The sequence below is a fragment of the Rhincodon typus genome, chromosome 10 (genome assembly GCF_021869965.1).
Source record: "Rhincodon typus isolate 14 chromosome 10, sRhiTyp1.1, whole genome shotgun sequence".
Taxonomy (NCBI): domain Eukaryota; kingdom Metazoa; phylum Chordata; class Chondrichthyes; order Orectolobiformes; family Rhincodontidae; genus Rhincodon; species Rhincodon typus.
In genome coordinates, this window is record NC_063341.1 from 19,664,731 (window position 1) to 19,691,710 (window position 26,980).

Below are 26,980 nucleotides of genomic sequence, written 5' to 3' on the forward strand. Positions count from 1 at the left end.
AAACTGCAAGGCTACAGTACGGCTCAAAGCCATCTGTGGATTCACACCAAAACTTGACGTCTCATTTCCATATAGTCATTTCAAGAATCATCCTTGACAGGAGGGATTGTCACTTGACATTAAAAAGAAAGTGTTTTTGTTCCATTGTGATGGAGTTATAACCACTGTCCATTAAAGAAGTTTGCTGTCGATAGTCTCCTATTATCCGAATCCCTCTCTATAATACATCTGACACCTAAGCTAACGTTGTAACCTGTTGAGTTTTCCACTTTCATTATTATTGTCCTTGAAGTATTAGATTTTAGTTTACAGTGGGCAGTCGGTTTTCTCTTCCAATCTCCTTCTGTTAAAATATCAGTCTGATCATTTCCGAATATATAAGGAGATCAGTGAGAAGTGAAAGACCAAAAAAACATTTGATCAGCGTGACCTTGAAATTACTCCAGAATCTATTTTAATTTGTAGAAGTTGTATAGTAGGATAAAGGTTTCCTACTAATGCAATAAATTGCTATTGTTTAAGAAGCTAACGTTTAAAAGCCTTGGTTACAATCATCAGTTTGCACCCGGCAAACAACGTAAAGGTCTCCTCGTGGAAGAGGCTGCCCTGTCTGTCAGGTCTGCTTTCATCTGTATTAAACAGTCGCATTGTTGGAAGCAGCGCCCTGCAGAAACAATTTATCCCTTGATTTAGTTGAGATGGACCAGTGCGGGGGGGAGGAAGCAATGGGAGGTGGGAGGAAGAAAGCTGCTGGGTTGTGAGGATGTAAGATTTCAATCAGGCTCCAAAGAGAAAGGAAAAAATGGGAGACGAGCCACAGAGGAGATTGTTTTACGGTGCTGCGGGACTCTCCAGGGCCAAACACGGTCAAGCAGCAGACGGCTGCTGCCTGGAACCTGGTGTTGCAAATCGCAGAGAGATGATAAAACAAGGTTACCCAATGCGGGAATCCGCTCGTGTGTTTAAACAAGGCGGCACAGGATTTTGAGAAGGGTCAGCACAGAGCAAACACACAAACAAATTTAGTTTGACTTCCCCATTTTCCCCAGAGGAGAATATTTACTGCTTCAGTTACAGAACTGTCTTTTAAATTCTTGTACTGCAACTCACAGCAAATACATTTGTTTGAAATAAAGCATATAGAATTAAAAAATATTTAAAATGCAATAAGAATTACATTTAGAATGATTGATCAGTCAGTTTCTAAGTCTCCTGACCTGGAACAGATGTATCCTGAACCCACTAGTGTGAGCAGAAGCTGTAAGGTTATAAATTACTGCTGTGGACATTTAGGGAACAAACATTTGATGAGTTTCTGATGACAGTCCTCAGCCAGTTATTGTGATGGGGGTGTTCACCCTATGGGTTTCATTCTTTTAGGTTAACGCCCCTCCCCACACCCCTCCTGGAACGTTATTCTGTCACCACTGGGATTTAAAATTCATATCGCTAGGTCACAAGATTAAATTGGACGAGGAAGGTCATGTTGGCTGCCTTCGTGCACCCATCCAGAATGACCCTCCACTCACCCCCAGTCTCCAGACTGACATCTAATTGTTTCTGGAATGATGGGTCCCTGGTTTTTGCCTCCACCATTCCACCTGGAAACCTACTCACTGTGTCTTCGGCCACCAATTCAGCATCTGCTGATTGGAACCCGCTTTCGCAACTGAAAGAAAATGCTGCAAACGCTCAGCAAGTCTGGCAGCGTCTGTGGAGAAGAGAAAAAACACGTTACAGTTTGCCGCAACAGTTTCGTTTGAAATAGCATCCTAGGTTTGCCTAATCTGCGCCGATTGTTTTTCTTGATGCCCCTAAAAAAAAATCATTTCATACTTAGGAGAAGGATGGTCTACGTGTCCAAAATGAAATGAGTCAATGAAGCCCACGTTTTAGTCCCTACAATAAAGATTCCGGCCATTAAAAGTGAAGTCAGCAGCAGACTGGGTGACAGGTAGATGAGAAATCATGAGCTCCCTCTGCTGTTGTTCATTCTTGCACATAATTGTAAGTGGTTTATTTAGCATTTGTATTGAAAGGAGATGCTGACTGGTTCATGCAACGCACTAAGTTCATCATATTAAAATTCTAAGAAGTGAGATTTTAGAGATACGCTGTATTCTACATATCTGTGCAAGCGGAGAACTGATCAGATTCTTTGTGGAAACGAACAGTTTGTACTGGCAAATGTCAGCATTAACACATCAATACCAGCTGTTGGAATCTTGAATAGTGCAGAGAAATCCCCTACTACGTCAATGGTGCTGGAATAGTAGCGGGCAAGTCCCTTGGAGGCTGTTGAGCATAAAACCTAGGCTGATTCTCCAGTGCAGTGCTAGAGAGTGAACTGTACTGCCTAAAATTCACCTTTTTCAGATGAAACACTGAACTATTGTCCCAACTGTCTTCAAAAGTGAAAGTTTAGGATCCCATGACACAATTTGTGGAAGAGCAGGGCCGTGTATCCCTGTGTCCTGGTCAACTTTTATCCATCAACCAATGTGACTAAAAAGGTTGCCAGGTCATTTTGCTAGACTACTGACAGGACTTTGTATGCAGACTGCCTGCTCCCTACAATGATGGCTATATTTCAAAAAGGATAATTATTAGGTTGTAGAGTGCTTTGGGATATCCTCAGATTGTAAAAGATACTGTGTAAATGCAAGTCATTTCTTTCTTCTTTCGATTGGAGAAGAATATAAAGAACTTTAATTGGTATCCAACCTTTTTGGGTGGTGCGGTTTCCTTACCTGCCATTTGAAGTATCAGTGGGGAAGGCATCTAGACTTTGATTTGATTTGATTTATTGTTGTCACATATACCTAAGTACAGTGAAAAGCTTTGTTTTGTGAGCAGTATAGGCAGATCATAGCAAATAAGGACATATGGATCATAGGGTGTTTAGACAGAGCAAAGCATAACAATTATGACTTCATAGGAAGTGCACAAAACCAAGGTCAACATTAGATTTGAAATTGGAGACACCTATTCAGCAATCTAATAACAGCAGGGAAGAAGCTGTTTTCAAACCTGTTGGTGCATGTTCAAGCTTCTGTATCTTCTGCCTGATGGAAAAGGTTGGAAGAGAGTATGACAAAGGTAGGAGGGGTCTTTGATGATGTCGGCAGCCTTTCCACAGCAACGAGAGGTATAGACGGAGTCCACGGATGGGCGTTTGGCTTCCATGATGGCCTGGGCTGTGCACACAATTTTCTGTAGTTTCTTACAGTCCTTGACAGAGGAATTGCACCCAGACTGTACGCATTCTTGGTGCTTCTGTAAAAGTTGGTGAGGGTCTTTATGGATATGCCAAGTGTCCTAAGCCTCCTGAGGAAGAACAGGCATTGTTGTGCCCTCTTGACTGTTGCATCTACATGGGAGGTCCAGGACAGATTGTTGGTTATCTTCACTCCTAAGAATTTGACACTCTCGACCCTCTCCACTTCAGCTCCGATGATGTAGATGGGTGCGTGTCCTCCTCCTTTCTTCCTGAAGTCAATGATAAGTTCTTTTTAATTTTGCCAACATTGAGAGAGAGATTGTTATCATTGCACCACGACACCAAGTGCTATAGCTCCTTCCTGTGTTCTGACATGTCATTGTTTGATATCCAGCCTGCAATGGTGGTGTCATCAGCAAACTTGTAGATGGCGTTCGTACGAAATTTGGCTACACAGTTAGGTGAGATTTCTGCGTCTCACTTAGGAGGAAGTACTGTCTCAGAGATGGGGACTGAAATACTGCCCATGGTGTCTTTCATCTGGGACTTCCCAGTGTTTGGAGTGTGAAAAATATAAAATTGTGTCATAGCATTTCACCCCTCCTGTTGCAATGCAAGACATCAGTAGTGAAGTACCCATGACTACTTACAAGACAGCACTGGCTTACTTTCAGCACAAGAATAGACAATTGCAACTTGGTCCTATCACAGCCAATTTATGAACAAAATAGTCATTAATTTTGGAATGCATTCTGCTTACCTTTACACTGAAAATAATGATCCTCACGAAAGATAAACAGGTTGTGATTTTGTTTTTAAAATAGCCACCAGATGGGGAATTTCAAGCCCATGTTAGATGGGGTGGGGGAGAAGGGGAGAGATGGAGATTGGGAGAGGTGGCAGAGAATGGGAAGATGGTTGGAAAATGTGAATGGAGAAAATAAGACCGAGAAATAACTGGCTCCTCCAGCAAAGACATCTATCATGATGGGTGGAAGGGGTCCTGGTTCCTTCCTTAGGTTTGGATTAAAACCAGATGGGGGTGATGATCAGTGCTGGGGCTTCAGCTATTTACAATCTATACTAAAGACTTAGACAAGGCGATAGAAAGCAATGTCTGTTGATATAAGTCTAGGTGGAATATAGCTGTAAGGAGGACGTAACATGGCTGCAAAACAGGCCAAGTGAATGGGCAACAAAGTGGCAGATAATGTGGGAAAAGTGTGAGGTTATTCACTTCGGTCAAAAGAATAGAAAAGTAGCATATTTTTTAAAAAAGCATGAAACTTGTAAATATTGATGTTCAGAGGAACTTGGATGTATGCTTAAAAAGAAAGACAAACATTAGCATGCAGGTCTAGAAAACGATTGGGAAAGCAAACAATATGTTTGTATTCAATGCAAGAGGATTGGAGAAAACAAATTAGGAAATCTTACTACAATTGTTTGGGCCTTTGCAGAGACCTCACCTAAAGCACCAAGGGCAATGTTGGTTTCCATATTTAAGGAAAGATACACTTGCATTGGAGGTAGTACAGTGAACATTCACCAGATCAGTCCCTGGGATGAGTGTGTTGCCTGATTATAAGAGTAGTAAAATGAAGCTGTAAGTAAGAACAAATTAAGTTTCGGAGGAAGAGAGGTGATCTCATTGTAATATATAAGATTTTTAGGGGTTGAGAGGATAGATGTTGAAAGCTTTTTGACTGAGGATGAGCACAAGGGCACCGTGTCAGGATGAGGAGATGATTGTTTAAGATTAAGTCAGAGAGAAATTTCTCCATTCAAAAGCTTTGTGAATTTTTGAAATTCTTTGAATATTGCACTGTTGAACATATTTAAGGCTGACATAGTTTTTTTTTGCAATCCCAGCTTGGGGTTTGAGTTACATTAAAGCTTGGGATGGTAAGAGGCAGATAGCATTCAGAACTCGGAGTCTAGTCATTGAAACCTAATATGGCAAAATTCAAATTTATAAACAAAACCTGGAATTAAGTGTCTAATGATGACCATGAAACCATTGTCAATTGTTGGAAAAACCCATGTGGTTCACTCATGTTCTTGAGGGAAGGTAACTGCTGTCCTTACCTGGTCTGGTCTACATGTAACTCCAAACCCACAGCAATGTGGTTGATTCTTAACTGCCTTCTGGGAAATTAGGGATGGGCAATAAATCCAGCTTGGCCAGCAATTCCCTTTATTCTGTGAATGAATAAAAAAGAAGTTAAGTATTTGTCTGCAAGATCGAGGTAGAACTCTGGTAAACACACAATAAATGACTCATGACCTACTCCTTAATAGCCATCTGCAATCGATATGACACCAGTCTGGGGTGTGTGAGAATACTCATCACTTAAAAGGATGGGTGAGGTTACAACAGCACTCGAGAAGCTCAACCCTATCATAGGATTCAATTGCTGCCCCTGTGACTGGGCTCGGTCTCCACTCTTTACGACATGCACTGTGCCAACAGTTAGGTACAAACTACATGATTCACTTCTTCAGCAACTCACCAAGGTTATTAAAAATATCTTCTACCCTTGTTCCATTGACCATCCAGAAGGAAAAAACAGCTGTTTTGTTGGAATACCAATAACTCCAAGTTCCCCTCTAAATTAAACAGCCTAACTTGGTCAAATATCAACATTTCTTGATCATCAATGAAATTATAATCTGTAGTTTTGCTTCACTTTTTATCTTTATTGGGACAGCAAGAGAGAAAATACCAAAAATCTGAAGTCCAGCAGGAGCATTGTATCTAACTCTTTATCCAATGACTTTTCCATTTGGAGTTGCCATTCAGAATTTCTACTTTAAAGTGTTGGCCAGGTCAGCCATAAGCAAAGAGAAATCTGACCAAACTAAAGGAGTGTAAAATGATCATGCAGCTCCAATATCAGCATGTACTGGCCCATGTGACTTGCCAAATTTACAGGATAGGGCAGATTAGAAGAAAAATTAAAGACCAGCAAAAGGTGAAAGGAAGTGAAAAAGCAAACTACCCCTACCTGTTAATGACTGTGTATTGTATGGATTCAAAATTTACCACAGTTCTTTAATGCAGAATCCATTGCACTTTGCCAATGTTCACAATTACTAGCTTTTCAGTTGGTAATAGTAAATGAATTTACAATTATAATAAAATACCATGTTATTCGCACTTAATGCCATTAGTAAACTTTTGACTTTTAAGAATGCTTTTGTAACTTTACATGACCTTTGAAAACAATTGTTCAGTTCGAGGAACATCGACACAGCGTTGTCTATTCAACATCTCAAATGTGTTCCACTATTGAATCAGATCAAAGCTGATCTGTACCATAACCCCATTTACACACTTTAGCATCATACCTTTAATGGATGATAATTTATTGATCTCAGTCTTGAGAGCTCCAGTCGTCTGACATAGGCAGTCTTTTGGGGGAGATTCCAGATCCCGCCTACTCCTATCCACTGTATGAAAGTTTGCTTCCTTTATTTCCACCAAAATGAACTCCGCTGCAGTTTTAAGTTTGTGTGCCCCAATTCTTGATTCCCAATGAAATGTTGCATTCTGTTTAAACACAGATATATTTGGGTGATTTTGTCTGTTCAGTAGATTTCTTCATGTCAAATACTTCGTTGGACATATGATTAAATGTTGTTCAACTATTTGGGAAGTCACGACTTTGCACCTCTGATCCTTTGATGAGATCCATGGGAGTACACTTTATTGATGTCTTTATGTACTTCTTTGGAGTCAATTACTACAGCAGCATGACAGCTGTGTTGATCTATATCAGGCGACTGCTTATCCCTGGAGCAAGGAGCTGTACGTAGACCCTTAACTGACCTGAAGGACTACATTGCATAACTGTACTAATCACAGTCATAACATCAAACCAAGAACATGGTCAATGTTGGAATGTCTTAAGATAATTAACTAAGATCTTCGAGTTGGCAAGAGTCATGCAAAAGCAAATGTTACTGGTCTCTGAGTCCCAAAGGATTTAGTTACTGCATGATAAACAGGCAAATGTATGGCAGAACTGCTTACATAGGAATCCTACTCATGTTCAATGTCTATTGAGTTAGGAGTAATGGCAAGCCATAACGTTGCTGTCTGAATTTATTGCAATCATAGCAGTTAGCAGAGCTATAAAATGAAGTGCTTTCTGAAATTAGGGATGTTTTATAGACTAGTACAATAGTGATAGGTCCCCTCATTTCGATGGTTTATATTCCCTGGCACACAAATCTACCCACTATACTGAAGGGTCTTGAGTTTTGACATTGAGTTTGGGACAACAGTGTGTTCCGTCTCACCTTTGATTTCTCAGGATTTCATCAAAACCTGAGTACATTTACTTCAGAAATTCTCTAAGGATTTCACCAATAGCTGTGCTGTTCCAAGTTCTCAGACACCTTATGGGTGTCACCAGTATAAAAAAAGTACTTGATTGTGGTAATTTTGCTGAGTCCCTTTGACCTGGGCAAGAACTGGGAGAAGGACATGAACAACAATTTATATTTATAACGTCAGCTCAGGGAACTTTATTGGCAATGACAATGGATGGGCCTGTTGCCTAGATTGTTTTACTGCTTTAGTAAGTTATAGATTTGAATTTCTTCAAGAGTTGCTCCCAGTCTATCCCTGCAGAATCGAAAATACATGAATTTCTGCCACACTTCCAATATAGATTTAAAGGTGGAACAGGAGCAGTTCTGAGGAGATTGCCAACCTATAGTGACATGTGAAAATTAACTAAAAGAAATGGTCCAGCTTAAAGTGGAATGATAAAGATCCAAAATATGCTGAACTCAGAAGCATCTCTAACTAAATTTCTGTATCCTGTGAAGACAGCAACAAAACATGTACTGGGATACATGTTTCTAAATTAAGTTGATCCTGTGCTTAATATCCGTACTTGAAAGCCTAAACAAGTGGGGAGGTGGGGATTTGTGTTCATCAGCTTTATATTTGACACTTTGGCATCTTTTCCAGAATCCACATGGAACATGAACATTGGCTCCTTCATCTATTTACATGAGAACTACTTTATCATCGTCACTTTTGAGAATTTTGTTTTGTTGTTTAAACATAGTTTTTCAAAAGCAGCAGATGATTTATTACTAGACTTTTTTTTGTTAATTATCCCATTGCAAAGTAGAGATTCAAGTTGATCTTGAGCAATTCAAAGCTCATGAGTAGCATTCATTTTAGCCTGTGGATGTGAACATACAGACACTGGCCCCTAGAATCTTGAGTGCTTACATTAAGTGCAGGTGGTTGGTTTTTGTGTTTCAGAGTCAAAAACTCTAGTCGTCAATCTATGTTTATGGTTTTCTGATATAAGCACTTAGTGGGGGAAGGAAATAATAATTATTTTGTGACGTTTTGACAACAAGGTTGTGTTGCACTTAAACAGGTTAAAGAGTACACAGTATTGTCTGCATCACCTGTGTACTTCCTATGTTACAACAGTAACTACTTCATTTACTTCAAAAGTACTTCATTTGATGTAAAGTGTTGTGACAGCTCAGCATCGCGGAAGGCACACTATAAATACAAATCCTTTTTTATAACCTGTGCACCTGTAGTAGAAAAATATCCAACTTCTCAAAGCTAACAAAGCATAGGCAATAAACACTGGACCTACTCATGATGCTCTTATCCCAAGAATATATTTTTGAAAATGCAATGATACAGAATATTGAGTAGACTGTCAAATATGAGAAGGTTATTCTTCATTTTGAAGTGAAATTTCAGGGATTGAAGCCAAGAACAACTTTTTTGTTTAGTTGATCACACAAATGCAACAATAAAAATATACACTTATTATTCACATAACAGCAAGATTACAAACATTAGCATGTTAAAAGTCTATGGCTTGGACATGGTACATCCACCCTATAGGACTGCATGGAGACAAGAACTTACAAAATCTGTCAAATCTAGCCCTAACAATCATGTGGAGAGTGCAATCCCTGGTGAACTGGATAAAAACGACCAGAAAACTCTCCAGTTCAGATCTTTGTGATAGTTGGCTGCTCCAGCTGAGTTTCTTGATAACACAGTTCTTAATTTGAAGTTAAATTTCTGAACTGCAGGAAGTATTCAGTACCAGCAGAGTTAATGCTCAGTTGCACTGCAGCAGATTGTAAAATGAACATCAGCACAGAAGTCACGGTATGACTTAAACAATGACTAAAGGCACAAAAGCTCTAAGAATAGAGACCATGCATTCTTCTTTTACATAAGTCTATCGAACTGAATGATGGCGGGTCAACAGATAAACAAAAGACTTGCATTTAAGAAGGAGCTTTTGGCATGACATCCCAAATTACTTTATGGCCAATTAATTTTTTTAGAATAGTAGCCATTGTTCCCAAAAAGAAAATATGCAATGGAATGCCATAGGGGCCTGAGTTATTAATGAAGAGGCATTATAGCTTATTTAAATGCCTCATTAATGTCACAACTCACTCCATTATTATTTAGCTTCCTATCTTACCAAATGAAAAGATCAAGCTGGACTTTGAGAATTGTCGACATGTAAGTAAGAGCATGTACCTGGTGACTTCAACTCACTGTTTTATTCTGAAGGAGATCCATGTTGAACAACTGCCTTATCCCTCATGGCACATCTCAGATTCATTTACAAGACACTTCTGCACTTCAGTGCCGTACCTTGGGCTGCACCAGTAACTGTCATTGTAATGCTACAGCAAGGACAGTATGTATTCAGGGACACATGCCCTGCTCATTGACTGGACCAGGCTGCATTTCCAGGCTGCTCACTTGCTGTCTAAGCGCTCGCTCACTTTTTGAGCCAACCCTGGATGCTCACAGCAGTGCTGCCTTCTTGCCCCTCAGCCAGAGATACCAAGCTCACACTACTGCTGTAATGCCTTGCCGATTAGCACAGACACAAAGCCCGGAAGCCTGTCATATTAGCGGTCCTCAGTCATGTCAAGGGAGGTAACTTTCACTCAGGGGTCTTGATAAAGTAAGTCAAGGACAGCCTCCAATACCAGCCCGTGGGCTTGGCCATAGTCAGTCAGCCTCTCTGGGCAGTCAGAGTCTGGATCCTCTCCTGATAAGGAGCTGTATATTTGGCAACCCACCAATCATCTTGAATCTGGGGTCCGTTTTCCTCCATGACTGAGAAAGAGGCAGCTCTGAAGGGAGAAGAGGTGGGAACGTGTCTGAGCAACAGAGCGCAGAGGGCATGCAGCGAGTGAGGGAAGATATTGCAGGCATGAGTGAAAGTGGTAGAGCCTGAGTCTTGGTGGGAAGTGGATACAGAGAAGCAGAAATAGACTGAGCGTGAAGTATTGGAGAGAAGGTAATGGCACTTATCTGCAGAGTGAAGATGCTCATTGAATTTCTTCCAACTTTGCTGTGCATTCCTCCAAGCAACTGAGACTGCACTGATCTGGGTGGCAAGCTTTGACCAGCTGGCGTGGTCTGGTGTCGTGGCTTTCTCTGCTGGTCTTAGGGGAAGAGGATGTTTCACATCTACACCAAACCATGCAGCAGGGCACCCAAGTCTCTGTCTGTCAAGGAGGGAGACAAATTTCCGTTTTGGACTGACAGTGTGTGTGTGTACGCAACGGCCTTTAGTACATGGTGCTGACACTAGGAAAGCCGGTCAATTCTGGAATATCTCAGCAGGGTGGAGATTTTCAGGCGATGCCACGTGGTTAGCTGGGGCCAGAATAGGATGACAGGAATATTAGGGGCAGGGTAGGTAATAGATAACGAGGCAGGTTTTTTGTTTAGATATAGCACAAAAGCTCTCTAGGCCTTGCGGCAACTAACCTTCAAAGAAAAATAACCTGACACAACTGGCACTTAGCCAGAAATATGTAAGATTCAGCCCATGGTGACCAATTTGCATGCAACAAAACTTTCACCAACAGCTTGATAATGACCGGAGTTTCTATTATGATGTTGGTTGAAGAATAAGTATTGCCAGCTAACATGGCCTGTACACCTTGATTTACCACAGTGAGAATTACTTCCACTGTGGAGAGAATATTACAATTTTCCCTTTTCTTAAGAAAAGTGATAAATAGTTTTTAGTGGAATGTCACGGAATGTACAAAGGATGGTTACACAGTGGAGATAAGGGGAACACAGATGTTATTTTGCCTATGTATATTAGAGAGATTTTTCTTCTGCTCTGTTTACTGACTTAGCTGATCACTTTCATTTATCAGTAATACTTTGAATGAACTAATGTGAGGAGGTGTGGGAAGAGCAGTGTGTGCAATAATAACACTCTTGTTCAGGCTTTGACTCCTTCATATTTAATGACACCCCAGGCATTTTATTTTGGCTTACAGACTTACTTGCTTAAGATAACTTGTTTCAATAATAGAATTAATAATAAATGATTGTACAGACCTTGTCACAAAGTGTGCAAATTACTTAATTAATAACTTTAACCAAGGCAGCTCATGTCAGAGGAAACACTGACAAATTAGAGATCTTGAGATACTGGAACAGCCACCATTTATATCCGTGGGTAAAAAGGGACGTTAACTTAAACCAAAAACTTGGTCTCTTTCATGAATGGCTACCAGAGCTCTCTTCACAGAAGACTGAATTAAATCATTAACTTCTTAATTTTTGGGAGCGGACTTTGAAATAGAACTAGGCGCAGGACCTTTACTGTACTTAACCGGAACTGGGAGTATCTGATGCCTGCCATCAGGAAAAATAAATCCAACCTTGCTTTTTCTCATTAGTGGTCTCATCCTGCAGTGTAATAATTCCCTGGAAGATAAAAGGCACAAAATTTTTAAAAATGCCACTTCATTTCAAACTGCGCTCAACGTACAAAGGACCATTAAGACTGAGATGAAACAATGCCTTGACTGCTTTAGGTGAAAATTACAATGACAATCTTGAACGTGACCTGACAGAAATTCTATTTCTCGCTTTATAGTAAGGGGATGGGGTGGGTGGGGGGTGTTAGTACTGGGGAACAAAGGGATAATGGAGTTTGGATCAAAGTCTTCCCATGCCATACCAAAGAAAAGCTTGTTTGACTTTTTGCTCACACAGACACACACATCAACCTTAACGTATTGCTGGATTTAGCACGTAATTTACCAGCCAAGTTTTGTGCCTGGTTGTGCAAGCTAGGTTTTGAAAGAAAGCACTCTTTGTCCTGGTACCATGTTGATTGTCATGAATGATTGCAACCACATAAACCATTTAATTCTTTCAATGCCATTGGTGACTTAAATGCAAGTTTAGCCAGCCTCAAGTAAACTTAGTTCCACTGGGGCCTCAACAAAGTGATGTTCAAAGCTATGCAGATCACATGTTGCATGTTGAACACAATTCAAATAATATTTTTTCGTAAAAGAGGTAGAATTTACCCTAATGTGCAAGAAGGTGGTGGGGGCACATGGCGTTTGTGAAGTAAGGAGGTGGTAAAATTGGAATGGAAGGCTGGAGTGTAGACCACCATCTCATCACAGAATAATTCACTCAGCAGCAAGGAAGGTCAAGAGCGATCTTTCTGTCCAAAGGTCAAAAGAAGCCAAGTAAAGCCATTTAAGTATCCCTTCTCACCGCTGCTGGCAGGAACTGCGCCTTTAAAGAAGCAGCAGTCATGTGATCAGCACGACTGATTACCTGATGGACACAGTTACATGACATGGCTACAAGAAACAGTTGACTTGGGGTTTGCTCCCAGCTTTCCATTCTGCCATCAAGACCACTGTTGCCTTGACTTCAACCAGTTTAATGGAGGACAGAAAAATATGTATATTTTTCTTCTATCTTTTCAAATGCCACTAACAATTCTATCATAATACATTGACTACTAAGATCATGAAGATTTTTTTTTTGTTTTTAAATCAGAAAGTTCTTTAAAATTGCAAATTGAAGATTCTGGTTATATCTCAAATTAGTCCGTATGCATCATTGCGATTTGAAACAAAATGCAATACAAACGTATCTCACCACCTTCTTATCTGTGGACAATACACAGGCTGTGGTTGTCTTTTGTGCCATCTGTGACTCAGAGAGGAATAATGCAATTTGCTTGGCAACGGCACCAAGGTTGCACTGAATTCTTTGAACTTAGGTCCTCCTTGCAAAAACACATTATTCCTGTTTCCTTCTATTTTTGAAAACACGTATACACTACTCATATCTGAAGCAGAATTATCCAAAACATGATTGTTCTCTTTTCTAGGTAATTGCTTCTTACTAATTATAGTAACTGGTATACTTGTCCAAGACTCACTGGGATTTTTCCTTTAGCTTTCTGACTGCCTTTGACACAATTATAAAATTGATGTCTGAAGGATCAAGGCTTGGAAAACTGTAAAGCTATTTTCATTATATTATTGAACTAAAACACCCTACTTTATCTCCGATCTTTGTCCATTGTCATTTTTGCAGTCCTCTGAATCTAAATACAGTTATTGAAAAACATAGAGTCTTACAGCCATACAGCACGGAAACAGACCCTTTAGTCCATGTTGTCCATGCCGACCAGGTTTCTCAAACTAAATTAGTCCCATTTGCCTGTGTTTGGCTCATACCGCTCTGCACCTTCCCTACTCATGTACCTGTCCAAATGTCTTTTTAATATTATAACTGAAACTGCATCTACCATGATGTGGAGGTGCCGGTGTTGGACTTGGGTGGACAAAGTCAGAAGTCACACAACACCAGGTTATAGTCCAACAGGTTTATTTGAAATCACAAGCTTTCGGAACACTGCTGCTTCGTCAGGTGAAGCCCTACCACTGCCTCTGGCAGTTCATTCCAAATAGGCACTCCCTCTGAGTGAAAATGTTGCCCCTCGCCTTAAACTTATGCCCTCTAGTTTAGGATTCCCCTGCCCTGGGGAAAAAGATCTTTGTTGTTCATTATTATCAATGCCCCTCATGATTTTATAAACCTCTGTCAGGTCACCCTCAACCTCCTACGCTCCAGGGGAAAAAAGTCTCAACCTATCCAGCCTCTCTTAATAACTCAATACCTCCCAGTCCCAGCAACATCCTGGGAAATTTTAGTGGTCCATAATGCTGCCTTCTCCTTCGAATCTAACAGAGTTGCTGGAAGCAGAGTGATGTGAACAAATTTCAACCCCCTCTGGGTTTTAAAGTCTCTAATTAAATATGGTTCAGTTTTACATGGTGTGAAGTGATCTGTGTTTAAAAGAAATTCTGGTCATTATTATGAAAAATGTAACGTTCTGAGGAATGAATTAGAAACTGGTTGGATATCAGGAAGACTTTTTATTATTTATTACATACAAATTGCTAATTTCCTTCCATCATAACAATGAGTTTAGTGTGAAATGGCAACCACATGACATAAACATGGTATAAAGGTGGTAAAAGAAGTGGGGCTAATGACTGATCTAATAGAGAATCTATACATGGAGGCAGGGGCAGAAGTACTAAAAGATTAATACGTATTCATCTTTACCAAAGAAGAAGCTGTTGCCATGTCAAAAGAGGAGATAGTCAAGACCCTTTAAAGGTTTAACATTGGTAAGGAGGAGGGATTTGATGGGCTGGCTGTAATTAAAGGGTAGAAGGATTTGGGAGTACATCTGCCCAAAACATTGAAGATGGCAGGATGGGTTGAGAGAGAGAGGTTTTAAAAAAAATGCATGATCTTTACAAATACGGTCAGAAAGAACAAAGGCCAGGGAGCTATGATACACCTCCGTACAATAATAGTTTGGCCGCAGCTGGATTATTGTATCCAGTTTTGGACATATGCTGTGGGAAGGATTTGAAGACATTAATGTGGATGTATCAAAGATTCATGACAATTGTTTCAGGAACGAGGGACGCAAGTTATGTCAATAGACTGGAGAAGTTGGGAGTGTTCTCCTCAGAAGCTTGAGAGGAGATTTGGTAGGTATATTCAAAATCATGCACAGTCTGGAAGACCAGACAGGAAAAACTGTTTCAATTGGTGGAAAAGATTGAGAAACAGTGGACACAGGTTGAAGGTGACTGGCAAAAGAAACAATGGGGACATGAGGCGACAGCGATGGACTATGTCTGGACTGCACTGCTTGAAGGTTTGATCAAGACAGTTTTAACTGTGACTTTCAAACAAAAATTGGATCATTGCCTGATGATCTGATTTCCACCCTCTGGTGACTGTGTGGAGTTTGCACATTCTCCCCGTGTCTGCGTGGATTTCCTCCGTGTGCTCCGGTTTCTTCCCACTACCCAAAGATGTGCAGGTTAGGTGGATTGGTCATGCTAAATTGCACATAGTGTCCAGGGATGTGCAGCCTAGATGGATTAACCATGGGAAATGCAGGATTGTGGGGTTGGGTCTGGGTGGGATGCTCTTCAGAGTGTTAATGTGGACTTGATGGGCCAAATGGCCTGCCTCCACACTGCAGGGATTCTATGATTCTAAGTACTCCCTTTATGCTGTTGATTCCTATAAAGTGTCCCACCACGGTATTCTGTGGCAGAATTTAAAATACAACAATGTGGGGAATGCAAAATCACAAAGTTCAAATCTCCAGCAATCAATTGTAATGAAACAATTAATGTTTCTTTCATACCTTTGATGTAACACAAAAAGAAGTGATCTTGGCAACTAGACTATAAAAGAAAGCTTAACTGTTGTAATTATCAAAATTTGAACTGAGTTGATTTGCACGACACATCACTACATTTTAATAAATTGCTTAGTGTAATTTTGATCATTCTTGACTGGGAAACACTGGAAGTCCAGGTTTAAGATATTGAACTGATAGAATGCAGTGTTGTGAAGTTGTGGTGGATCAATGTATTTAGCATTTTGTTTACACTATAAATAAATACCAACAGAATATGATACACTTAGAAACAAAGGGAGTTGGTTAGTCCATTTGGCTGGGCACCTGGTTGTTGATGCCAGCAGCACCAGTTCCATTCCAATACTGGCTGAAGTCACTGTGAAGGTCCCATCTTCTCAACCATGGCTCTTACCTGAGACATGGTTACCCTCCGGTTAAACTGACCACTAGTCATCATGTTCTATTGAGAAAGCAGTCCTATGGTGACTTCACCTTTGATTTAGAAACATTACCAAATGAGACAAGAAAAAGCAAATAAAATCACAGGGTGATATTTTCCCCGAAAATCAAACCAAGAAATACAGATTTTGGAGATGTGAAACAAAAGCAGAAATTGCTGGAGAAATTCAACAGGTCTGGCAGCATCTGTGGGAAGTCACTGAACTTGAAACATTAACTCTGCTTTCTTTCCACAGATGCTGCAGAACCTGCTGAGTTTCTCCAGCACTTTCTGTTGCTATTTTCCCCTCCCTGAAGGTGGTGAGAGAAGTGACAGGAAGGGAAAAGAAGTGGATAGGTTGACCCTGGATTGAAATTCTCCCTGTTCATATCACCTCAGCAACTAAGTGCTAGATGAGAACATCCATCTGGGATCTTCTTAACTCTCCAGCCACTAAGGTTCATAAGTGGTTAATTAATGGCCACTTAAGAGCCTCATTCCACCACCTTCCTGATCATCTCCTTCCACAGAGGCCAAGAAAGGTGACGAGTTTCCTGAATGGGAAAATCATGGTAAACTGGCTACCAGGTTGGGTGGACTACTAATTTGGGGCAGTCATCATACGGATGGGGGAAGTGGGGTGTGGCCTCCTGAAGCTGTTAATAAACAAGATGTAATAAATATATTATTAAACGCAATGTGCAATGGTTATGGCTCTTTCCAGCTAATATTTCCTCATTGCTTAATATAACCATTTGCTCTCATTGAAAAGTCTCAGCTCCTTTGAACTGAAAAGCAATATTAAGAACAATATTTGCTGATAGCACATCACAGGGTGAACAATGAAGTCTTTTTCCTGACAAACACTGTATTGAAAATAATACACTTCTGACTACACTGATGGTCAGAAGAGAATAGACCAATGGATTAAAAGTCTCAGACTGACAGTAACGGATCAGTATTAAGAGGTTACATCTATGTAAGCAAGATTAAGAGAAATAGATAATTTAGCTAAATTATAATATTTACTTAAGTCACAATCTATCTCCCAGAAAATAAAAATAAGAAGACTTTACCAACTTCCTTTAGCAATTTTAGTGCTTTGGATTATACATGCTTGAAAAATATTATTTTATTGAGAACTTAATTCCTAGGAAGTGCTTTCTTATTCTTTGCCAACTCGGAGTGAATACTTTACTTACAGTTGAATTTGTCTCTTCCTTTGGCTGGTGTAAAGAAAGATAGACAGGCATTATCCACCCTGAATAACCCACTATGAAACATTTCTGTGAAATGTCTGTCAGCCAAGCAATGTTTCACAGGAACAGGATGGGTTCTGAGCTACCAGACCAAACATGTATGTACTTTCAACACACAACCAAACTGCAACAACCTTTTTTGTAAAACCCTGCTGATAGGATAGTTTAAAATAGCCATTGGTGGAAATATAATCAATTTAACAATGTTCAGTGATCAGTGTTTCTATCACCTGGGTAGACATTCGTCTCCCAAATCCTCTGATGTAATCCATTTAAACAGTGGAAAAACAGCTCCCATTAAAGTTGATACATGTAATTTAGCCAGTTTGTTCATTTCTCACCTTCCCCAATACAGAGAGACACAGACAGATGTTTGGAAGATCAGAAAAGACTTTTTTTTACATTGTGACAATACTGGCAAGTGACAAATTCCAAGAAAATAATAGGGCAAATGTTGCAAGTCCTTTTCCTGCAGCATTCAAGGTAACTCCCCATTTGTGAAAGTTTGATATATTTCTCCAATACATACAGATTCTTGTGATCTGAAATGATACAGTTACTGGAGCCCTCCACAGCCGAATCTCAAGAAATTAAGTATTTATAGATATATTTTATTTAAAACAAATGCAGTATAAATGCCCAATGGCTATTTATTATTTGTACCTTTGGAAATAATATGCTAAAAATATTGAATTTCTGCTTTATTTTTGAAATTAATTCCCCTACTCAGGCAGATCTATACCTCCATTCCATTTTTCTGTATTGTTCTGATCATATAGCAAGTAGTGATCACCATATTAGAAATAAGCTGACAAAGTGTGGAAGGAGAGGAAGTGAACTGCACTGACAAGGAATCTACAAAAATGGAGAGGGGGTCACCAATATGTGGAGGAGAATGGGCAACAGGCGAAAGGAGGTGACCATTAGTACATGGATCCTTTGCACAGTTGCACTTTTACCTTGTCTGGCAGCTGGCATTAGGCTTTCACTCTTTTCTGAGAATGACATTTCATTCATTTGCATGAAATCTTCATATCATGATGGACACTGATTGTAATACACAAGACCCTGAAATTCTGAAACTGTACTATCCCTCAATTGCATCTGAGCCCAATAACCAGCCACATGTTTGAATATATATTTCAGTTCAGCTTTATTGATCATCTGTCAGCTGTTATGAGTTACATACTGCAGTTATCAATATTCCACTGAAAAACTTAAGGTGAGGACAGCACAGTTATTAAAATATACCCAAAACTATTGATGCCATATTATTACAGAATATTTTCATTTCTCTTTTGGGGTGAAAACTATTGTATTCAGATATTTAATTAATTTTCTAAGTTATTTAGTCCAGGATAGTGCTTTTCCTTTCAATTCAATCTAACACTAAGAAATTTTCAGAGTTTGAATCTGTCTTTGTACCTGTATCAGCTTTAATATAGCTGGAGAGATGCTGAGGCTATTGGAACTCCTCTGTCACGATATTGAATATTTTAACAGTTGAGCACTGATCAAGTGTATTTTTGTGTTTGGCAGGTTGATGACCAAATGAAACTTCTTCAGAACTGTTGGAGTGAGCTCTTAATTTTGGATCACATTTATAGGCAAGTGGCACATTGGAAAGAGGGTGCAATCCTCCTTGTTACTGGGCAACAGGTGAGTGCACAATTCCAGAGTCTTTCTTGACTGCAAAGAAAGTGTAGGGAACAATTACCATTCTCTGACCCGTTTATAATATTTCACTTAGGGTCAATGAGAATACACTATGATTCAATTTTGCTTTCCTCCAAATATGTCCAATATTAGTTTTAAACACTGTGGGAGGGTGTGTCCACTGTTTGTTTTGGACACTGTAGTCAGAAAGCTAAAATCAATATCTCCCAATAGAGAAATATTCACCATCATGTAATCCTAATTTTTTTCTTGTTGGTAAGAATCCGTTCAATTTTAACCCTTTCCAGCAGGAATGGTAGTGGTTAGGTTACTGGACCAATGTACTCCAGAGGAAAGACTGTTTAATGCCATTTTGAGAATCGGAATTCAGTTTTAAAATGCTTGGAAATAACAAAACTTACCAATAAAATAAATTGGCCAGGAGATGCTTGGATTGTTATGAAAACATAACCGGTCCACCAGTGTTCTTCAGACAACATGTTCGCTTCTCCTTACCAGACTTGCCTATTTGTGACTCCAGGCCTATCTTGGTGAAGTTGATTCTTAACTGCCCTCCCACATGACCTAACTAGCTACTCGGTTGCCTCAAACTGCTACCAATGTTTGAAGAAGCTGGGCCATCATTCCCATCTGAGGAAATTAATATCGGACAGTAAATGTTGATTTTTCTGATGATGCCCATACTGAAAATGAGGAGTTATGGATAGCTTTCATTAATGAAAAATCTATTCTTTTTATTTTGATGGGAATGAGATATAAACTGGTAAGCATTTTAGAAGTGTAATGAACAGATTCATTAAGTAATTTGATGTTCTTCTGAATGATTATATTTCATAAAGTTGATGATATGAAATTGTATAAATTTCCTTTTAACCTCTGATTTATGTTCTATTGTTTCAGAAATTTCTACCAAAGAATTTAGTTTTTATTTGCAGCTCCATTTTTTATTTACTTCACTTAAAAAAAGTAAACAGGAATTTGATATTACTCTTAAGCATTGCAGTGGAAGACATCTCACTAGCTCTCGGGTTTTGCGGGAATGCGTACCTAAAATTTTAATGGCTCTTCAAATTCCAATAAATCTGCCTTGAATTTTAAACTGTCCAATAAATGATGGTTTCTTCTTTCACCTACATTAATAGTAATTATTGCTCATCATTGTTCATTTTCTATGTCCTGCTTCTCTGCTAACAATATGAGCAGTAGAAATTATTTGGCCAAGCTAAGGAGCCCAAAAATGTGATGAAGATAAATGAACAACTGTAAAGAGGTAATCACAAGCCCAGGGTGCTTCAGCCATCCTGTCATTTTAAATTAGCTATAGGCAAAATGCATTCTCTGTAACATTTCATCAACATAGCTGAGATTTATAGAGCACGGTCAAGATAGATAAATGACCCAAGATGCTTCATAGAAGCATAATTCATACACAAATGGATTTTTCCCTAAGTAAGAAGATAGCAGGAATGATGGCAAAAAAAAGACTTGGTCAAAACGGGGAGTTTAAATAGGGGATTTGGGGCAGAAATTCAAGTGCCACAGGTGCAGATAGCTGGATATGCAGTCACCTAATCTGGGGCACAGGAAAGGATGTTGTAATGAACTCTGGGTACTAAGGAGCTTGTGGTAAGAGTTGTTCTTTGCCATTGAACTTCCTTTCTATGCTGAGTCTTAGTGCCTGGCTAATTATCAAAGGATAAGCTACATGAGAGTTTTAACAAAAGAGTTACATGTGTTACATAACGTGGTGCAGATCATTGCACGGAAGAAATGGGAATAATGACACTAACTAATTTGTCATAATCACAATTATCGGGAGCAATAATATGTCAGCCTGTCTCCATTGGGACCTCAGAGAAAACTAATTGATTCTCCGAGTAAGACTTTGTGACAACATCAGGTTGGGTGGAACAACTCAGCATTAACTCTTTCAAAACAATTTCTTGCACAGTCTTTCCCCACAAGCGTTTTTCTCTATTGTACATTTTTGTATGTAGTTACTTTTATATTTACCGCAACCCTCTCTTCCTGCAAGGCTCTGACTTCAGAAATGCAGGTGTTCATAAGGTTACAGAGTTCTTCCAGAAAGTATTGACTTCTGACTTGATAGGACTTGAGGACAGTTCACCTTTTAATCTGAACCTCTGTAGCTCATTTCTCCACTGGAGGATCTTTTATCTCTTGGTATGCTTCATGAAGGATATCATTCATTCCTGTTTAGCCCAGTGTTTGGCCCATCAACTTAGTTGGAGGACCTTTAATCTCCTGATTTCCCTTCACAGGTAAACTCTTCCCTGCTGACTCAAATAGTTGCCTCATAACATAATCTTGAGGACCTTAAATCTCACGAATGTCCATCATAGAAGACAGCCACTCTGTTGAAGCACATGCTTTCGTCCATGTAGTGTTCTGGGTTTCTAGACAAGGTAATTGCTTTTTGATTTGAAAAGGTATTCTCTCTTTTTTTTTGCAGCATTTTCATTGTTCAGACCAGGCAATTTACTTGTTTTAACTCTGTCCTTAGTTTGGGAACATTGGTTTGGCTTCCATGGAGTTCTGTGCTGCTCATCTCCATTTTTTCAAGCAAGTCTTTACCGCCAATCTGTCAATACATCTGAATTCAAAAGGATTTCTATTTAAGCTTGATAATTAGGTTGGATGTCTTTGTTCATCCTCGTTAATTGTCTTTCTGGTGAACTACACACTTTCACGCACCCAGTCATTTTGCTCGAAGCTTGCTTCTCACTCACTATTACCCTTGACACTGGCACTGACAATTCTCTTTTAATAGACAGTGGATTGCAAGGTTCTTCAGTGATAATAGGAATGGAAAACATTCACGGGTCCTATAAAGCTGTAGGCATCCTTCCTGTTGATAGTATGAAACAGTTCTGATATGCCAACACAAGATAGGTAATTTCAATGTTTTTTTGAATTCTGCGTTGAGCCTCGGAAGCCCAATGAAACCTTCTACTGGCTGCAGCTTTGCTGGTTGGTTGACAACTGTTGGTTTCTGAAAAGTCAAATTCCTTCCACTATGGCAAAGTTGTTGAGGCTAAGACCTACGTGCAGGTTCAAAAGTGAAGGGCATTGATTGTGAACTGCATAATCATTTGCAACATTTGTACGCTGTTTGTTTTGCACTGTTAATGGTAGCATGTCTTTATACTTGGGAGTGATTACGTGTGCACTGTGTTATTTAATCCAAATCTCTCTATTGCAGTTTAAATTATGACTCTTTCTTCAAATCTTTTAAGTTTGCTCCTCTGTCACCTTAAGTAAACTGCACAACTTTTCTGATACTGAGGCCTTAATATAAATTACATCTCTAGCCTTTGCCCCATCTTCTGTCACTGTGCCTCATGGAGCCTCCTTGCAACAGTGACATTGCTCATTACAAAGGGGACTTAGCGTTACTTTTTCTTTCCTTCACAGCCTACACTTTCCATTGTTATAGTAACGTGTTATCCTCCTTATCTTCAGGAGCTCCCAGTTACTTCCACAGAACCTTCTTCTCTAAGATCTCTGTCTCTTTCCATTCTGGCTAGCTGGTACCCTTTTTGCTAGCTCACACTGTTTAACCTGCACCACTTACTGGCTTTGAGGTGAAATTTCTCTTATGGAGTTATGATTTAACCTCTATTCTGGTGAATGCTGCTACCTGTTGGCTTTCAGGCTTCAACTGTTCACTTACTGGCTTCTTGAAGTGATAATATTCTTAAAGTGCTAAATTCACGTGAAAAAAAGAAAATTTATTTTCTTCTGGGACAAATGAATTCTCTCCACAGCTGTTCTTGGACATGTGAGATGCCATAGAGGCAGGATAGGTAGTTAATGAAGTGTATTTGTTGAGAAATAGTAAGAAATCTTGCCAAGACTTGCACGGAAAGTGCCTCCAAAAAGCTTAATGCAGTTTGCACTCAGCCAAAAAAAATTAACATTCAGCCTAAAACTGCTATTGTAACAAATGTCCAAGGGAAAAGTCACTGTCCTACACTAGCTACCTTTTCCTTCCAAGTAACAATAATGGACTATTATGCACATTGATGAAATTAAGTCTTCATAAAGTGTATAAGTGATAAGTCTTTATACCCTTTTCCTTAATAGCTGCAATTCTAATCTGCTGGGCCAGTGTCTTATTGAAGGTGCAGTGCTGTATGATACCTTTTGTTCCCTCTGTGCTTAAGCACTGTAAAAGCTTAACCGTTTTACAAAATGGAATTTCCAAACTCAGTCCATTTTATAAATCTACCTTCCCAGTGTGACTGCTTATGGTTTGTATACTGACACGGACTTCACTGTTCCACCCCTGTGGTCTCACTGATCACAGAGCTTGGAAGCATAAAGTAGAGGTCAATTGTATGAGGACACAAGTCACACCATGTGGAAATCTAATGTGAAATTTAATCCAGTATGTACATAAAAATACTCACAAGCGCTATAGGTTTGTCTTAAGCTCAAAAACATATTGCTGTCAAGCCATACTTCTTTCTGATCAGTCCCTAAGCTCGCAGTGGTTATTTTGATCAAAATTCTACAAGGCAGTCCCCCGTATCTACAGAACATAAAACATCAGCCTCCAAAATGTGACTGGCACACTACTCTTTAAAGTAATTAAAGGATGCGGTAGCTTAAATTACTGACCGTGAGAGGTATGTTCCTTTGTTACTTAATCAATAGTTCTTGAAGAAGTTCTCTGCATCATTGATGCTATATTTTCTGTGGGCTTTTGTTCGTTATCTAGCCTGCACATAACATGATAGGTTTGATATATCGTGTGTGACATAAAGAAAGCAGCCACAGGCTAAAGAAAAGGAATAACATTTTTTTGTCTTATTGCATTACCTACTTGCAGACTATTGTTTGTGTTTTGATTGGTATCCTAACAGCAGGCTATTTATAATTAAGGCCTGATGCTTTGATGCTTCTTCAGAAAAGCCTAAAGGTTTTAAAAGCTTTGAAGCTTCAGTCTTAACATGTTGCAGGACAAGAGATTAAATTCACAGCTTTCAAATAGATTAAGTTGTTTTTGATTTTTAATGATCATCATCAATAAAAGTCAGCACAACTTTAAAGTTAACCTGTAATCGAAATATGTCTAATGGGTTTATTCCTTGAGCAGAGTGCATACTTTCATTCATTCAGTCACTTTTTACATCACTGCTAATCACTGATATTTTAGACATTTTCTAATCAACCTGTTCAGAGTTGCTATTACTCACCTCTGGAGCAGGTGGGACCTGAACCCAAATATTTTATCCTCGAATGAATTAGCAAAGCTTTTTCACCAAAAACAGTGTTCTAATAAAAAGCTAACATCCTCTCCAGGACACATCTGTTCTGACTTGAAAGTACAAAATCCTGAAACTCTCTACCTCACAATATTGTGGATGTTCCAGAGGTTCAAGAAGATGATGGTATGATCAGGGATGAATAATAAATGCCAGCCTTGCTAGAAATGTCACATCTCATAAACAAATAGATTTTAAAATTTCAGGTTCTTCAAGTACGTAATTGTGCCTTTAGCACCTCAGTTAAATTCCCAGCTTTGACCATTCACCTCAAACAGCATCTGATAATTGGCATTTGTAGTGGATGGGAGAGATTCAAGGGGTGGTATATAATGGAAATTATGGGTGTTTCCCCTACCAAATAGAGAGTCAATAAGAGCCCTACATTATTTTGGAATGCACCTCCCCCCACCCCGTATTAAGTGTCACTCATGCATTTAAGTGAACAGTGCCGGACCTACCCCTGGATTGAGAACCCCAAAGCAGAAGTCACATCCATTTCGCGCTGCCAGCCAGTTTGGAAGCTCTGTTTAACAACAGTGCCACCAGGGAGGCAGTGGCTGCTGCCAGTACAACAGCCATCCCACGCTCAGTGTCATTCCTGAATCCCAGGCCCGAGCAGAGTGATCATGGGAGGAGGGTGGTTCATGGCGCGGGACTCAAAGGGAGGTTGGTTCAAAGTGCTTTGAACAAGGGACCTAGCAGCCAAAAACAACCCAGCACATTGAATACCAAGTTCTGGGTTAATTTCAGGGATGGCAGGATCAGGCTCTTAAATGTGCATCAATTGCTGAACTTTAAAGCCTCAATTGATGGGGCAAGAATGTCATCAATGGGTCTTCATTTCATTGACTTAATGATGACGGAGGTTGGGAACATGGCAGAGTTCCCACTGGGCACCCTCCCACCTGAATAAATCCCCACCACCACCAAACGTACCAACGGGAGGGCGTTATGTTGTGACCAAACATTGTCTTAATTAATTCCATGAAAGAATGGCTGAGAACGACAACCAACAACAATCCTGATTTCTATCCAATAGGTTCTTGCATAACATGTTTAGGTATTTGTGTGAGAGAGAAAAAAAGAGTGGGACAACATGCAAGATATTGGGTGAAGGCAGGATTTGCTTTGGCTGTCATTAGTCCCCAGACACACAGATATTTAGGTTTGGTAATCAGGCTTATGTATAAAGAAGGACCTCTTTGCTGAATTATTAAAAAAAAATCCCTGCTGAAGTGGATCTTATTTAGTAAAATACAAGAACATAAGAGACTGCTGTTCATTGCTATGTAAGATTTCAAAACACAATGAGAATAGTGTTTCATTAGATAGCTCTTCGCTTTGAATACATTCAAAGTTAAAGCAAGTTTGAATTATCCACATGTATTTTGAATATTTGAGCCAAGAGCTTGTGCATCAGTAATCCAGGTGCAAACCACCTTGCTGCATTCTTTTCCTCACCTGCCTTTGGTGTGCCTACCGAGTGCAGAGCCGTACAAGTAGTTGGAAAGTAGGTAGGAAGCTTTCAGCTGTAACCGAGTGTGTGAAGGTGCATGGACAAATGAACAAGAGTGAGGTGTGACTCCTGACTTGTATAGGCTATTTGGCAGGTGAGTTATGGGGGGTGAGGTACAATGAACAGTACAGTGAGGCCTGTGGTGCAGCTGATGGGATTTGAAATTTGAAGATGCATTCACTAACCTTGATCACTCTGCGAGGTCATTTAACCTTTCCTAAAATTGCATCCAAGTCCTTGGGGCTTTACTCCTGACTTTGACTGTCATGGCTGTCTAGGTTGACTATCTATTGACTGTGTGGGATGATCCAGCCCTCTGGCCTTCTGTGAGTACTTTGCACCTGCTTTACCATAGCCTCCAGTACACCATCTGAAAACCTTAGAACTTGCACTCTCACTTGTTGTGCCATTAATCAACATTCCCTGAACAGACTCATTGCACAAAGGTGCCTCTGCTGATTTCCATGTAGTTCCTGTATAAGAGATGCTAGCGAGGTTTAAACAGTTGTAAGCTGCGAGCTAGCCACTCACAATAATGTCCCCCTGCAAAAAGAATCCTGATATGAAATAGCGTGCAGCCAGTGTTAGCCGCATGCTACAAAAATGTAAAAGAGCAGGCATCATGAACTTGTCGTGGTGCATGTATTGCAGATTGAAACCACAATCTCTGTGCCTGGTTTCAGTTTCAATGTAATTTATTGCCCCTTCAGCCCCAAGAAACATAGCTTAATTTTAAAAACCTTCTCAAAGTCCCACAAAGAGGTGTGATTTGTGGATAATCCGTGAGGTGGTTAAGTCAGTCTGAGGCTGGGCTGTCATGCAGCTTGATATCTTTTAAACCTCCACACAAGACAGCAGAAACTCAAGTTGCACCAAATGTCATTTACACAGGAAGTAGCTCAATCTGTTGCACTGATTTAGGGTGAATTACCAGCAGAAGCTGGCTAAAAATCCTTGTGCAAATCAAAATACTTCTGATCTTACCTATCTCATTGTATTTACAGAGATAGTAGGAACTGCAGAT

At 39.7% G+C, this 26,980-nt stretch overlaps 1 protein-coding gene across 6 annotated transcripts in view; it reads left to right on the forward strand.

Annotated features, from left to right (window-relative positions):
* Positions 1-26,980, forward strand: part of nr5a2 (nuclear receptor subfamily 5, group A, member 2) — a 176,009-nt gene that overhangs the window by 87,242 nt on the left and 61,787 nt on the right. For all 6 annotated transcript variants that reach the window (XM_048602299.1, XM_048602298.1, XM_048602301.1 and 3 more), the window contains one exon: positions 19,009-19,128. In XM_048602299.1, coding sequence (XP_048458256.1) covers positions 19,009-19,128 — 120 coding nt within the window. The remainder of the gene's footprint in view (positions 1-19,008; positions 19,129-26,980) is intronic.